Raw genomic sequence first — 16,659 nt, forward strand, 5'->3', positions numbered from 1 at the left:
TTTGGCCAGAGCAATTAGGCAAGAAAAAGGAATAAAAGGAATCCAAATAGGTAACGAAGAAGTGAAACTCTCACTATTTGCAGATGACATGATTGTATATATAGAAAACCCTAAAGAATCTGTTGGAAAACTATTAGAAACAATCAACAACTACAGCAAAGTTGCAGGGTACAAAATCAATCTATAAAAATCAGTTGCATTTCTATATGCTAATAATGAACTAACAGAAAGAGAGCTCAAAAGATAATACCATTTACAATTGCATCAAAAGAATAAAATACCTAGGAATAAATCTTACCAAGGAGGTGAAGGACCTATACAATGAGAACTACAAGACATTATTGAAAGAAATCCATGATGACATAAAGAAATGGAAAGATATCCCATGCACGTGGATTGGAAGAATAAACATAGTTAAAATGTCTATATTACCTAAAGCAATCTACAGATTTAATGCAATCCCAATCAGAATCCCAATGACATTCTTCACAGAAATAGAAAAAAGAATACTAAAATTTATATGGGGCAACAAAAGACCCCGAATAGCTAAAGAAATCCTAAAAAAAAAGAACAAAGCAGGAGGCATCACAATCCCCGACTTCAAAACATACTACAAAGCAATAGTAATCAAAACAGCATGGTACTGGTACAAAAATAGACACACAGATCAATGGAACAGAATTGAAAGCCCAGAAATAAAACCACACATATATGGACAGCCAATTTTCGACAAAGGTGCTAAGAACATGCAATGGAGAAAGGAAAGTCTCTTCAACAAATGGTGTTGGGAAAACTGGACAGCCACATGCAAAAGAATGAAAGTGGACCATGTGCTATCGCCATTCACAAAAATTAACTCAAAATGGATCAAAGACCTGAAGGTGAGACCTGAAACTATAAAACCCATAGAAGAAAATATAGGCAACACACTATTTGACATTGGTTTTAAAGGAATATTTTCAGATGACATGCCCACCCAGACTAGGGAAACTAAAGAAAAAATAAACAAGTGGGACTTTATCAGATTAAAGACCTTTTATAAGACAAATGAAACCAGAATCAAGATGAACAGACAACCCATCAGCTGGGAGAGAATATTTGCAAAACATACATCTGACAAGGGGTTGATCTCCATAATATATAAAGAACTCACACAACTGAACAACAAAAAAGCAAACAACCCGATCAAAAAATGGGCAGAGGAAATGAACAGACACTTCTCCAAGGAAGATATACAGATGGCCAATAGGCACATGAAAAGATGCTCAACATCACTAATCATCAGGGAAATGAAAATCAAAACAACACTAAGATACCACCTCACGCCCGTTAGAATGGCTATAATCACCAAGACAAAAAACAACAAATGTTGGAGAGGATGTGGAGAAACAGGAACCCTCATACACAGCTGGTCGGAATGCAAATTGGTGCAGCCTCTATGGAAAACGGTATGGAGATTCCTCAGAGAATTAAAAATAGAGATCCCCTATGATCCAGCCATCCCACTACTGGGAATCTATCCAACGAACCTGAAATCAACAATCCCAAGAGGCTTATGCACCCCTATGTTCATAGCAGCGTTATTCACCATAGCCAAGAAGTGGAAGCAACCTAAGTGTCCCTCGACTGACAATTGGATTAAGAAAATGTGGTATATATATACAATGGAATACTACTCAGCCATCAAAAAAGACAAAATCGTCCCATTTGCAACAACATGGATGGGCCTGGAGCGTATTATGTTAAGTGAAATAAGCCAGAAAGAGAAAGACAAACATTGTATGATCTCACTCATATGTGGAATATAAACCAACACATGGACAGAGAAAACTGGACTGTGGTTACCAGGGGCAGTGGGGGTGGGGGGAGGGGGTGCGGGGTGGGAACAAGGGGTGAAGGGAGTCATATATATGGTGATGGAGAAACAAAAATGTACAACCCAAAATTTCACAATGTTAGAAACCATTAAAACATCAATAAAAAAAAAAAAAAACCTCCCCAAAAATAAAAGTCCAGGACCAGACGGCTTCCCTGGTGAATTCTACCAAACATTCAAAGAAGACTTAATACCTATCCCTCTCAAACTCTTCCAAAAAATTGAGGAGCGGGGGAAGCTCCCTAACTCATTCTATGAAGCCAACATTACCCTGATACCAAAACCAGACAAGGACAACACAAAAAAAGAAAACTACAGGCCAATATCACTGATGAACATCGATGCAAAAATCCTCAACAAAATACTAGCAAATCGCATACAACAATACGTTAAAAAGATTATACACCATGATCAAGTGGGATTTATTCCAGGTATGCAGGGATGGTTTAACATTTGCAAATCAATCAACGTGATACACCACATTAATAAAATGAAGAATAAAAATCACATGATCATCTCAATAGATGCAGAGAAAGCATTTCACAAGATACAGCATCCATTTATGATAATAATTCTGAATAAAATGGGTATAGAAGGAAAGTACCTCCACATAATAAAGACCATATATGACAAACCCACGGCTAATATCATCCTCAATGGTGAAAAACTGAAAGCTATCCCTCTAAGAACAGGAACCAGACAAGGACGCCCACTCTCACCACTCCTATTTAACATAGTATTGGAAGTCCTAGCCAGAGCAATCAGGCAAGAGAAAGAAATAAGAGGGATCCAAATTGGAAAGGAAGAAGTGAAACTGTCACTATTTGCAGATGACATGTTTTTATATATAGAAAACCCTAAAGAATCCACCAGAAAACTTTTAGAAGTAATAAACGTATATGGTAAAGGTGCAGGATACAAAATCAACATACAAAAATCAGTTGCATTTCTATACACTAACAATGAAGTAGCAGAAAGAGAAATTAAGAATACCATCCCATTTACAATTGCAACAAAAAGAATGAAATACCTAGGAATAAACTTAACCAAAGAGGTGAAAGAGCTGCACATGGAAAACTATAAAACATTTCCGAAAGAAATTGAAGAAAACACAAAGAAATGGAAAGATATTCCGTGCTCTTGGATTGGAAGAATTAACATAGTTAAGATGTCCATACTTCCTAAAGCAATCTATAGATTCAGTGCAATCCCTATCAAAGTTCCAACAACATTTCTCATAGAAATAGAACAAAGAATCCTAAAATTTATATGGAACAACAAAAGACCCCGAATAGCTAAAGGAATCCTGAGAAAAAAGAACAAAGCTGGAGGTATCGCACTCCCTGATTTCAAAATATACTACAAAGCTATAGTAACCAAAACAGCATGGTACTGGCACAAAAACAGACACACAGATCAATGGAATAGAATCGAAAGCCCAGAAATAAACCCACACATCTATGGACAGCTAATCTTTGACAAAGGAGCAAAGAACATACAATGGGGAAATGAAAGTCTCTTCATCAAATGGTGTTGGGAAAACTGGATAGCCACATGCAAAAAAATGAAAGTAGAACCTTACCTTACACCATACACAAAAATTAACTCCAAATGGATTAAAGACTTGAATGTAAGACCTGAAACTATGAAACTTCTAGAAGAAAACATAGGCAGTACACTCTTCAACATCAGTCTTAGCAACATATTTTCAAGCACCACATCTGACGGGGCAAGAGAAACAATAGAAAAAATAAACAAATGGGGCTACACCAAACTAAAAAGCTTCTGCACAGCAAAGGAAACCATCAACAAAACGAAAAGACAACCTAACAATTGGGAGAAGATATTTGCAAACCATACATCTGATAAGGAGTTAATCTCCAAAATATATAAAGAACTCATGCCTCTCAACAACAAAAAAACTACCAACCCAATTAAAAAATGGGCAAAAGACCTGAACAGACATTTCTCCAAGGAAGATATACAGATGGCCAACAGACACATGAAAAGGTGTTCAAAATCATTAACAATCAGGGAAATGCAAATCAAAACTACAATGAAATATCACCTCACACCTGTCAGAATGACTATAATTAACAAGACAGGAAACAACATATGTTGGAGAGGATGTGGAGAGAAGGGAACTCTCATACACTGCTGGTGGGAGTGCAAACTGGTGCAGCCACTATGGAAAACAGTATGGAGATTCCTCAAAAAATCAAGGATAGAACTACCATATGATCCAGCTATTTCACTGCTGTGTATTTATCCAAAGAACTTGAAAACACCAATGCATAAAGATACATGCACCCCTATGTTCATTGCAGTGTTATTCACAATAGCCAAGACTTAGAAGCAACCTAAGTGCCCATCAAAGGACGAATGGATAAAGAAGATGTGGTATATATACACAATGGAATACTACTCAGCCATAAGAAACGATGAAATCCAGCCATTTCTGACAACATGGATGGACATTTCGGGTATTATGCAAAGAGAAATGTCAGAGGGAGAAGGTCAAATACCTTATGATTTCCTTCATTAAGTAGTAGATAATAACAACAATAAACAAACACATAGAGACAGAGATTGGATTGGTGGTTACCAGAGGGGCAGAGGCGAGGGGGGAGGGTGAAAGCGATAATTTGGCACATGTGTGTGGTGATGGGTTGTAATTAGTATTTGGGTGGTGAACATGATGTAATCTATGCAGAAATAGAAGTATAATGATGAACACCTGAAATTTATACAATGTTATAAACCAATGTTACTGCAATAAATAAAAAATTAAATAAATATATAAATAAATAAATAAATAAAGTTACCTGTAACATTGAAATTGCGTGGGAAATGAGTTGTCAAATTCCTCAAGGCATTTTTACAAATGAAGAGTAAAGGTTGCATCCATTCTACAAGATATTAAGACCTAAAACAAAATAATACTGATTATAATGCAGTTTATTCAGTGGCTGGTCCAGTGGCATAGTGGTTAAGTTCGGCGAGCTCTTCTTCAGTGCCCCAGGTTCATTGTTTGGATCCCAGGCAAGGACTTACACTACTCATCAAGCTATGCTGTGGCAGTGACCTACATACAAAATATAGGAAGATTGGCACAGATGTTAGCTCAAGGCCAATCTTTCTCAAGCAAAAATGGGAAGATTGGCAACAGATGTTAGCTCACGGCCAATCCTTCTCACAAACACACAAAAAATTCAGTTTGTTCAAATGGAAAAAAAATGGAGGAATAGACCATGTATTGGGTGGGACTTGGAATTTTGTAGAGATGGCATCATATATCTGTGAAGAAAGAACAGGTAGTTTGTCTTTCTACACAGAGACCAAACAGAGCCAATTTTGACTGATTATCTCACAGCATGTAAACAGGAACTCTATAAGAGTATAGTTATAAATATCAAATATAAAACTCTAACTCTAATAAGCAGGAGTTACATAATTGGTCATTGACTCAGCGAAAAATTAAAAAGCAGCGTATCTTGTTCAAAAATTCTTAAGAATTTCGAGATGGTGAAACCAAAGCCTTAAATCAAGCATGGGGCCCTACTGAGCATGGAGCTCTGTGGGACTGCATAGGTCACGTGCCCATGAAGCTTGCCTTGTAAAAAAAGAATATTTAAAACAATTTTATTTTGATTTGAGGAGGAAAATAATTTATATACAAGACCTTGGAGAGACAAAACATAGGAAATTCGCTGGTGATGACTTCTTCAAAATGATAGATTGCTAGACAACTGAGAAACCGTAGATAAAATTCAGATGGGTGATTTTGAAAGAATGGAGAACACATTGCAGTTATCTCTAGAACTAGAGAGCTTCAGTTTGAATTCTAGTTTCACAATTTATTGCAAAACAGAAATTTAATTGTGACTATAGTTAATAAGATGGAATTGTATTCTTGAAAGTTACTGAGAGTAGATCTTAAGCATTCTCAACACACACACAAAAAAAAGAGTTAAGGATGTGAGGTGATAGATGTGTTAATTATACAAATGATGTTAATCATTCCACAACATATATGTAAATCAAAATATCACATTTTACACTTTAAATATGTATAACTACATTTGTCAACTATTCCTCAGTAAAGTTTGGGGGAAAAGCCAACAAAATTTACTTATGTCATTTGAGCTTCAGTCTTCTTGCTGTAAAATAGGAATGATTTTAGTACTTCCTTCACTGGATGATTGAAAGAAATAAGTAAGCTAATACATGTTAAAAAAAAAAACTCAGAACAATAACTTATAGAATGAGCACACAGTAAGTATTATTTATTTCTATTATTCTCATGACATTATATAACAAGGAATCATTAATGTGGTGAATGCATAATCCTTCAAAACAACAAGAATGGACATCAACAGAAAGATGGACAAAGTACATGGCATTTATAACTGTTATTAGAAATCTTAGATATATGTCAGATCACATACTAATATTCCTTGGATGAAGCAGATAGAATATTTTTCCTAATAGTTAGAGCAAGAAGCAAGGATACATATTTGAGAGACCAGCCTCATTTTTCCAGAAAAAAATGGGAGCTTTGGGATCCCAAAATTAAAGAAAATAATTTAGTATTATTACCAACAGTGAAAAGTCAGATTTAGAAGGAACAAAAGCAATACTACCTCTCTCTATTCCCCTCTCTTTGTTTTCCGTAGAACCACAGTAATTAGTGAGTAGAATATTAAAGATAATCATCTTTCTGGATGGATCAATAGGATGTGACTGGCCCCCATTCTTTAACTGTTATTGCCAAATTTCTTCCTCTTTTGTACACAAGAGTTTTTCCAGAGAAGTCCCCAAATGAGGATGTGTATCCATATCTCCATCCCAAGAAATAAAAGATACTTTAATAAAGAAAACATATGAAGCCATTGAGACTTGTGCTGTCCGTGGTTTTGAAACTAAGGAAGAAACATAGTAAGGAAAGAAAATAGGAACAATGAAAAAAAATATAACTCAAGATAGGAATTCCCTAAGGGGAATTGCCTCATATCACAGGTATGGAAATGTATCCTGTTTATTCTTATAACAATCCTTCTCAGACCCAGGGGACGTGCTCTCTCAGGATTTGTATGTCTAGAGATCTGTGGGTGATAAAAAGGCAGGCAGAATTTCAGAAAGAGAGGAAGAGATTTTTGAAGATGAAGAGCTTATGCTGAGATCCCAATATGAACTATCACTTCAAATACATTTTTACTATTTATAATCACTGGGAATGTAAACCTGAAAAGCTTTCTTAGACGTGAATTTGAACACTCAGTCAGGTAAGTGAATGAAATAGGACACTGGCCAAGCAGTTGCTCATAGTTTTTGTCTGCTTGCTAGTATTAAAGTTGAATACACAGGATTCCGAGCTGGTTTCCCTTTCTTATGATGGGTTCTTCACTGTGTTTGTGAATTATGAACTACATTTTTATTGACATATCTCATTCTCAATTCAACATGCCTAGTTCTCTAGAAATTCACCAAATATGTAATCTCTAAATATTGAAATTGCAGTGAAACAAATCATTTAGCACAGACAAATCTGATTGCTAATTTTCTTTCAATGTTAGGAAAAAGTTTTTTCCCCCAAATTAATTTTTGATATTATTTTGTTATGTGGGTCACAGAAATATAAATGATACTTGGAGTATCACTTGTATCTTAAACAGGAGCGATAAATTTTAACAATATACAAAATATACATGGCTGTCAGAGAAAGCTACTCTGAATTTCTTGAAGCCAGCCTTCATGGAGATATAGTGGAGATTAGACAATTTCTCAAAATTTCCTCCAGAAACCTAGAATTCCATGGGCTTCCCTAATAAAAGTGTTCCCTAATTAAACCACTTTTTTATTCTAGTCACGAGATATCCTTTTCTTTTACTCTCAGGAAGTTTCCAAATTTTGAATGATTCCCCTTCTATAGGAAGCACTCGATGCCTATATCTCTAACAGACTTCCTTATAGTTATTGTTCTCTCCTTGTCTATTTTTCTTAAGTAAGAACCCTTTAGGTGACTTCTTACTAGATCAAGAGATAGCGGTGTGGTACAGCATTTAAAAATTTGCCACCTGTTCGAGCTGACTTAGGAAGATGAAAGGAAAGTTGTATCAGAATGTAGAGGGCCGGCCCGGTGGCTTAGCGGTTAAGCGCTCGCACTCTGCTGCTGGCGACCTGGGTTCGGATCCCGGGCACACACCGATATACTGCTTCTCCGGCCATGCTGAGGCCGCGTCCCACATACAGCAACTAGAAGGATGTGCAACTATGACATACAACTATCTACTGGGGCTTTGGGGAAAAAAATAAATAAATAAAATTATAAAAAAAAAAAGATTCGAAAAAGTTTAAAAAAACTTTAAAAAAAAAAAAAGAATGTAGATGTTCACAGTCAGAGAACATGGTAGGCTGGCAACATGCTCTGAATTCCTGAAAGAAAAAAAAATATTAATGATAAATTTAATAATGAAAAAAATGGTTGTCACAGTATATAACCAACATGTAACGTTACTATTTAATAGTCTAATGGTCCAAATAATGTAAAACATCTGAGGTTTGTGCTATGTGAAACAAGAATGCCTTCTCTCAAAATAGTGTTGTTTAGGAGGAAAACTCCTAGACTGAAAGGGCTCTGATTCCCATCAGATACCATTCCATATACTCTTTTGCCTTTTCTTTTCAGTGATGCTAAATCAAACTGCAGTCACTGAATTTCTCCTCCTGGGATTAACAGATATCCAAATACTACAGCCTTTTCTCTTCGTGGTTTTCCTGGCAATTTACTTTCTCATTGTGGCTGGGAATGGAGCCATCTTGACAATGGTCATCTCTGATCCAAGACTCCATTCACCTATGTATTTCTTCCTGGGCAATCTCTCATGTCTAGATATCTGCTACTCCACAGTGACACTGCCAAAGATGCTGGAGAACTTCCTCTCTACACACAAAGCAATTTCTTTCTTGGGATGCATAAGCCAGCTTCACTTCTTCCACTTTCTGGGCAGCACTGAGGCCATGTTGTTGGCCGTAATGGCCTTTGACCGCTTTGTGGCTATCTGCAAACCACTTCGTTACCCTCTTATCATGAATCATCAGCTCTGTACGCAGATGGCTGTCACTATCTGGACCATTGGTTTTTTCCATTCCCTGCTGCACTCCATAATGACCTCTCACTTGAACTTCTGTGGTTCCAACCACATCCATCACTTCTTCTGTGATGTTAAGCCATTGTTGGAGTTGGCCTGTGGGAACACTGAGCTCAACCAGTGGCTGCTTAATACTGTCACAGGGACCATTGCCATGGGCCCATTCTTTCTAACGCTTCTCTCTTATTTCTACATTATCATGTATCTTTTCTGCAAGACCCACTCTTGCAGCATGCTTCACAAAGCACTGTCCACTTGTGCCTCCCACTTCATAGTAGTAATTCTTTTGTATGCTCCTGTTGTCTTCACTTACATTCGTCCTGCCTCAGGTAGCTCCATGGACCAGGACTGGATCACGGCCATTATGTACAGTGTGGTCACTCCTGTACTGAATCCACTGATCTATAATTTGAGGAACAAGGAAGTGAAGGGGGCCTTGAGTAGAGTGGTTAGAAGGAGGCTTTGACTTGAAGAAATCTAGAGAACTCTTTCGAGGCATAAATAAAGAGGAAACCAGAAAGTTGAGATGTGAAATTGTACTGTTTCTCAAATTGTTTACAATATGTATAATAGAGGGAAAGGAATTAAGGAAAAATAAATGAGAAAATCCAGTCCAGTTGTGTTAAACAACACATTCCTGGGTAATATATGGGAAACTTGAACAAATGGGACACTAGTCAAGGAATCCTAATGTTAAATTTGTTTTTGAAATATCAGTGATACAACTGGCTTTTTATGTATTTTTATGTGTTCAAATGAAATCAGGTATAGAAGCATGCCTATATTACCCACATATTGGGTAGCTGGATAGTACTTAAGCCTGTTAATCTGTGTGGTCCCTCTAAGTTAACATATTTTAATGTAAGTAATAAAATTATTATGCTAATATATATTAAAGATTTGAATATAGGATCATGGTTACTCAAGTGAAAAAGTACATGCTAACTCACACATGAGCAAAGGAAATTTTTAGACAGTATGTCATGATTTCTTTTTCTCCAAGCATGGAGGCAAGTAAATAATAAAAACAAATAATATTATAATCACTAGTTAACAGAGATAAAATAACTAGTGGTTTACCTGAAGAGTTTTGGAATCTCTACCTCCAGAGATATTTTTTAAGCCAACTGGGCAACTTGTCAAGGATTATTCAAAAATATTTTTAAAAGAGCAGACAGATTGAAAAAAAATCTCAGCAATCCCTTTCTAGGTCTTTAGTGTGTTCTTTTCCCCTCAATCTTTGGTCATGAAAAATGATGATTTTCAAAACACTTCCTATTTTTTTGTTTTGTTTCCCTACTTCTATATTTGTTTTCACAGAGTGTAATGTGGTGTAATACGAGGTAATACCAGTGAAATGTGAAGAATTCATCAAAATTTTGTCTTGTTTTTTTTCCATGTCACCAAACTCATACTAAGTGAAAGCTATTAAATCATAACTGCTGAGGTATTTTTGGAGCTAATACACAAGAGGTACTATATTCCTTATTTGATAAGTTCCTAGAAGTGGCTGCTGGACCTGAAAGAATAGTGGGTTCCAGCATTTATAGCTATTTAGAGAAACAGACAGACAAGTCTGTGAAAGGATATTTTAAGCTCATAGACTGATTGTTCAAAATCTCTGCATTCACTCTTGTAAAGCCAAACAATTTGGTTCTAACCTTACTCCCATGCTTCTTCTATCTTCCAACTCCACCTTCTTTGGTCTTTCAATCTAGTTTTACTTATAAAGAATACATGTGTGGAGAAGTCACTTTTACCCCAAATTGTCTCAGACCAGCATTTCTGTTGATCACAATTTTTTATGTAATCCAAACTGCATGGAGGCTGTGAACTACAGAGGGTCACGTGGGTTCTGGTTAGCTATTGCTGCATAAAACACTAACATCCTAAAGCATAGAAGCATAAAACACTTATTTAATTAAATTGCATTATTCTCTGGGTCAGAAATGGGGAAGAGTACAGCACAGAAGGATTGACTCTCCTCAATAATGTATCCGGCCTCAGCTGGAATGACTTGAACAGCTGGGCATGGAATAGCTGGGAGATGATAAAGTCTCTCTTTATTTCTCTCTTTCTTCAGTTTTTCCATGGGGCTATCTTGTGCTTTTTCAGTAGGGATGCCTCAAGATAGACTTTGTACATGGGGGCCAACAAACCAAGACAAAATCAACCAGTCTTCTCAAATAGAAAGCCAAGGACCAATATTAATATCACTTTTACTGTACTTTATTGGTGAAAATAGTCACCAGCCAACCAAGCTTCATCAAGAGAAGAAAGAAACCCTGCTTCTCATTGGAAAGAGCTTCAAAGATTTTGCAAACATCCTTAATCCACCACAGTCCCAATTCTGACTACTAATAATTTTCATTGTCCCACAAACAAAGTGCACTTACTCTCCTTCCAAATAATCCTAAAATCTCATCACATAATAGCATCAGTTCAAAATCTAGCTCTTTTCATCTAAATCATGTCAAAGTACAGATGGGGTTTCTTGGGTATGGTTCCTCACATATGATTTTTTTGACCTAAAGAACTTTGAATTAAAGAGGCAAATTATCTCCCAACACACACTCAGCACATATTGGTAAGATGGTACAGAATTACCACTGTAGAAAATCTCATTCCAAAAGGGAAAGTGTGAGGCACATAACAGAATATAGCAGTTGTGAAATCCAACTGGGGACATTTTTCTAACTCTGTCCCCTACAGCCCAAGATGATGAAATTGAAATGATGCCGATGAAATTGAAATGATGCCAATGAAATTCTCCTTAAAATATTTTAGGGTCTTATGATTCTTATTGAGGTTTCCTCAGTAGACTAACGCCGTACTCACAAATCTCCATGAGGTGGCCTCTCTCTGGCTAGGGCTGAAAGTCAGGTTATTGTGGGATGACACCCTTAAAATTCCTAGCAACATTTTCCTCTGGTTGCAAGTGTCTATAAGGCATGTCCTTAAGATTCTTAGGGTCCTTCTGGTCTAGCATGGAGAATCTAGGAAGCCTGAACTTATGATTTTTAGAAGGTACTCTAGGCGTACCCTTTATCTCTCTGAGGTTTTAACAAAGGATCATAACTTGAGATCTTTACCTAAAGCCATAATTTACTAATAACACTCTGGATTTTAATCTTTGCCAAGAAGCTATTTCTTACTTCAAGAACCTTCTGTCTCCTAGATGAACGAGGACTGGTACACAGTTTAATTTTTCAGGTCTTGTAGGACCTGGTTCCTTTAAGTTTTTTTTTATTTTGCTTTAAATTTGAATGATTTGTTTTTTCAGCTCATCTCATTCTTCTCTACTTTATAATAGTCAACTAAAAGAAGTCCCTGGAAACTTTCACCATTGTTTCTGGTAATCTAATTAGCAATATCCATGGGTTCAATAGATACACTTTCTATCATTCATATTACTGGTAGACAATACTGTATATCTTTTCTTGCTTCCATTAATAGAGTTAAATCTCTGAATAAATTAACTGAAAGTGTTGTGGGGCTGTTAAGGGGGAGAAGAGATGGAGCCCAAAGGAGTTGTAAATATTAGCCAACATGTACAAGTGGGAGTAATCATCAGATAGGATTTTGAAAGTGCTTAGTCAAGAGACTGGAACATAAAAGTGAATAAACAAAACTGCATTAACTTGAGGACATTGAATTCTTAGGCATAGACCCCAGAGGATGTGGCAAACTTGCTGCTAGAAAAGCTCTTAGGAGCCTAGAGAAGACAGTAGCATATGCTAATCAATGATGAAATGCCTGAGTTACCCTGGTATTTCATAGAGAAAGAATAAAGAAACTCAAGGAAAGTGGGAATATTGGAATGGACATATTATGTGAGGTAAAATAATCCACCATAATATTATGTTACATGAGAGAGCCTGGAGGAGATACACCAGTCACCAAGTCCATTAGGAGTGCTTTGGTAGAAAATACCAAAATTACTAATTGGTGACTCTCCTCTGTAGACCAGGGCTGATGATTGGAGAGGTGATAACAGAGCTGGGTGTTAAGGTAATGTAGAAGAAGGGGGATCTAAAGCCATAGAGGATGGATAGTAGGACTGAACCACCAGAATTGAGAAGTTTACAATTTCCATAACTAACAGTGAAATCAGAGGAGTGGCCAAGGAGTCTTGACTCACAAGGACTTGTGGAAATGGTTAGTGCAAAACAGTATCCCTAGGAGCAAAATCAAGGAGCAGCCAATGAGTGTGTTGCTTGACATCTACAGTCAAAAGAAGGCAAGAGCGGAGGAGCAGGAGGATGAGTGGTCTCCTCCAATAAAATGTCACAATTCCCTGCTCAGTTCATTGACCTAAGCCAATTTTAAGATAAAAAAACACATTGCTTGAAAATATAATCATGTCCCCTAGGAAGAACTGGCATGCAACACTATGCCAAAGATATCCCTGGTTATTCCACAAAGGGAATTACCTCCATTTATGCAGATTACTGTACGCTGGGAAAGGAGGAATTCTCAGATATTGCAGGGAACATTGGACACATGGTCTGACTTGAAATTTATACTCCCTACACAAAAGCATCATCATGGCCCTCCTGTTAAAGTGGGCATACAGAGGCCAGGTAATAAATGGAGTCATTGTTGCTGGGGCTTATAGTGAGTCACATGTTACTGCAGACATCTCCATAGTTATTCTCCAGCCACTAGGTGTATAATTGGGATTGACATAATTGGAAGGTAGAGTAGCCCTACTTCAGGTCTTTGTTCTATGCAGAAAGCCAAGTGAAAAACTTTGAATCTGCCTCATCTGGCTAGGATATTAGACCAAACAATACCACATCTTGGGAAGGATAGCCAAGATTAGTGACCTCCCTTAAATACTGAAAGACTGAAAAATCACTGCAGAGATCAAATTGTTCCTGGATAATGACTACAGACTACCCTAAGCTCATTCAAGTAGTAGTCTTGATCACAGCTGTCATGTCAGACATGGTATCATTGACATAATAGATTAACAGGATTTCAAGTACGTAGTATATGTCCATTGATTTGCAAATGCATTCTTGTTTCTTGGGAGCATCTCAAGTGTGAATGTTTCAAGAGACCCACAAAGATGTTGCAGGGTTTCTTATGACCTACCCTCAGAGTCCCAAAACATCATTTCTGCTACATTCCAATGGTCAAGTAAGTCACTGTGCCAGCACGGATTCAATGAGAAAGAACTCCAAAGGGCATCAATACTGGGAGGCATGGTTCACTGGGCATTCATGTTTTGAGACTAGCTACCACACTGACTTAAGACTCATCGTGACACTCCAATCTGAAGAGTTGTTTTTTTTTTCTACCTAGCAAAAATGCATATGGTGCCTTCTAGGTGTCAAACATTATTCTAAGGACTTTACACATATTAACTAACTTAATCAACATAATAACCTTTATATTTATTTTATACGTGAGGAAACAGAGGCACAGATATGTTAAGTAACTTGCCCAAAGTGTTGAGACAGTGATTGGCAATGATAGACTACAAATCCAGGCATTGTGGCTGCAGAGACTTTTTCTTAAACATACACTGTGCTTTCTTAGTAGTCATCTCTTCAAATATAACCCATTCTCCTTGTTGTCTTCTGGACTTCCTTTCTATTAGATGTGCTGGGATGTTTTCAAACTATTTTCCATATTTATTTAATTATTTTTCACATACTTAATGAATCCATTTATTGTCTAGGTCAGCTTTTTTATTTTTATCTCATATCTCCCGTCTTCCTTACCATTTTTCTCTCAATGTTTGTTCAATCAGCAATTTAATGTATTCATCAAGTTTTTAACTTCAATAACTCTGTGTTTTACTTATATAAGATTTTCCTGGTTATTTTCCAAACCTGCTTCTTGTTATTCTTAAGTAATGTCTTTACCTTTCTTTGGGTTTCTTTACCACTCTTTATCTCTATAATAATTGTGACATTTTTAGCTGATTTCAGAATCTTCTTTTACATCAAATACTAAAGATGCTAATCTAACTATTATTTTATCTCATAATATTCATTCATGCTACATATTTTCTGACATGTTTTGTAACATTTACTGTGCTCTATCTTTATTTCTTTGGGATTCTGTTGCAGCCCAAGTTATCACAATATCCTGCCAATATTATTTTATTTTTCCTTGTTTCTACCACAGATTCCAACAGACCAGAAAAATCTTCATGATTTTATCAGTAGATGTATGGAAAAAATTGATAAACTTCATTATGTATTTATAAATACATTATGTATGTATAAAATTCTCAGATCACTAGAAATATAAAGGCACTACCTAAACTTAAAAAACGATATCTGTAAAACTTATTAAAACATTGTCTACCAAAGCTACAGCTAACATTATATGCAATGAAGAACTTTAGAAATATTCCTTTAAGATCAGGAACAAAAATAAAAGTTTTCTACTATCACATCACCGTTACTCTAATTGAAGGCCTCAGCCAATGTAATTAAATAAGAAAAATAAATAGGAAATAAGAGGAAAGGAAGAGATGAAAATATTATTTTGTGCATAGAATACCTTTACTGACATTTTAAAAGCTATAGATTTATTGAAATAAGTTGAAAACTTATGCCCACACAAAACCAACACACAAATGTTTTTAGCAGCTTGATTCATAATTGCCAAAACTTGGAAGCAACCATTATTCTTCAATAAGTGAATGGATGAATAAACTGGTACATCCATACAATGGAATGCCATTCGGCAATTAAAAAAGAGATATCATGTCATGAAAATACATGGAGAAAACTTAAAGACATATTACTAAGTGAAAGAAGCCAATCTGAAAAGGCTACATACTGTATGATTCCAACTATATGACATTCTAGAAAACACAAAACTGAAGACCGTAAAAATATCAGTGCTTGCCACAGGTTTGGGAGAGAGAGAGACTAATAGGTTCAGCCCAGAGGATTTTTTTAAGCAATGAAACTACTCTGTATGAAACTGTATTGGTGAATACACGACATTATACATTTGTCAAAACCCATAGAACGCACAACACAAATAATGAAGCATAACGGAAACTATGGACTTTAGTAATAACGATGTGTCAATATTGGTTCATCAATTGTAACAAATGTTCCACACTAGTGTGGGATATTGATGGTGAGGAAGGCTGTGCATGTGGGGGTGAGGAAGTATGTGGGAACTCTGTACTTTCTGCTCAATTTTTCTGAACCTAAAAGTGCTCTAAAAACTAAAATCTATTAATATAAAACAAATCTATAGGATCAAGGGACAAACTGTAGAATGAATTAGAATTTTCAGTAACGTCTCTTGATACTAGACCAACATACAAATATGAAAACACAATTTTAGATGAAAATCAAATTTTTATCTACAGCAAGAATAATTTTATAAAAATTTTAATAGGATATAGGGTACAATTACAATAAAAACTAATTTTTAAAAATGCACAAGACAGATAATATCCTTGATGAACACAGATGCAAAAATTCTCAACAAAATATTAGCAAACCAAATTCAACAGCACATTTAAAGGATCATACACCATGACCAAGTGAGATTTGTTACAGAGATGCAAGGATGTTTCAAAATCGACAAATGAGTCAACATGATACACCACATTAACAAAATGAAGGAAAAAATTATATGATCATCTCA

At 36.1% G+C, this 16,659-nt stretch overlaps 1 protein-coding gene and 1 long non-coding RNA gene across 5 annotated transcripts in view; one reads left to right on the forward strand and one right to left on the reverse strand.

The window, feature by feature from the left end:
- The window catches only part of LOC147915629 (uncharacterized), a 135,600-nt gene that overhangs the window by 72,709 nt on the left and 46,232 nt on the right, over positions 1–16,659 (reverse strand). For all 4 annotated transcript variants that reach the window (XR_015554056.1, XR_015554053.1, XR_015554055.1 and 1 more), the window contains exon 3: positions 4,702–4,802. This is a non-coding gene — a long non-coding RNA (uncharacterized LOC147915629). The remainder of the gene's footprint in view (positions 1–4,701; positions 4,803–16,659) is intronic.
- On the forward strand, positions 8,546–9,493 carry LOC101402146 (olfactory receptor 12D1-like). The gene has a single exon (XM_004441717.2). It carries the CDS (start codon positions 8,567–8,569, stop codon positions 9,491–9,493), a length of 927 nt encoding a protein of 308 aa, XP_004441774.2. The 5' UTR covers positions 8,546–8,566.

Source organism: Ceratotherium simum, chromosome 13, assembly GCF_057802395.1.
Source record: "Ceratotherium simum simum isolate JZ-2026a chromosome 13, ASM5780239v1, whole genome shotgun sequence".
In the NCBI taxonomy this organism is placed as follows: Eukaryota; Metazoa; Chordata; class Mammalia; order Perissodactyla; family Rhinocerotidae; genus Ceratotherium; species Ceratotherium simum.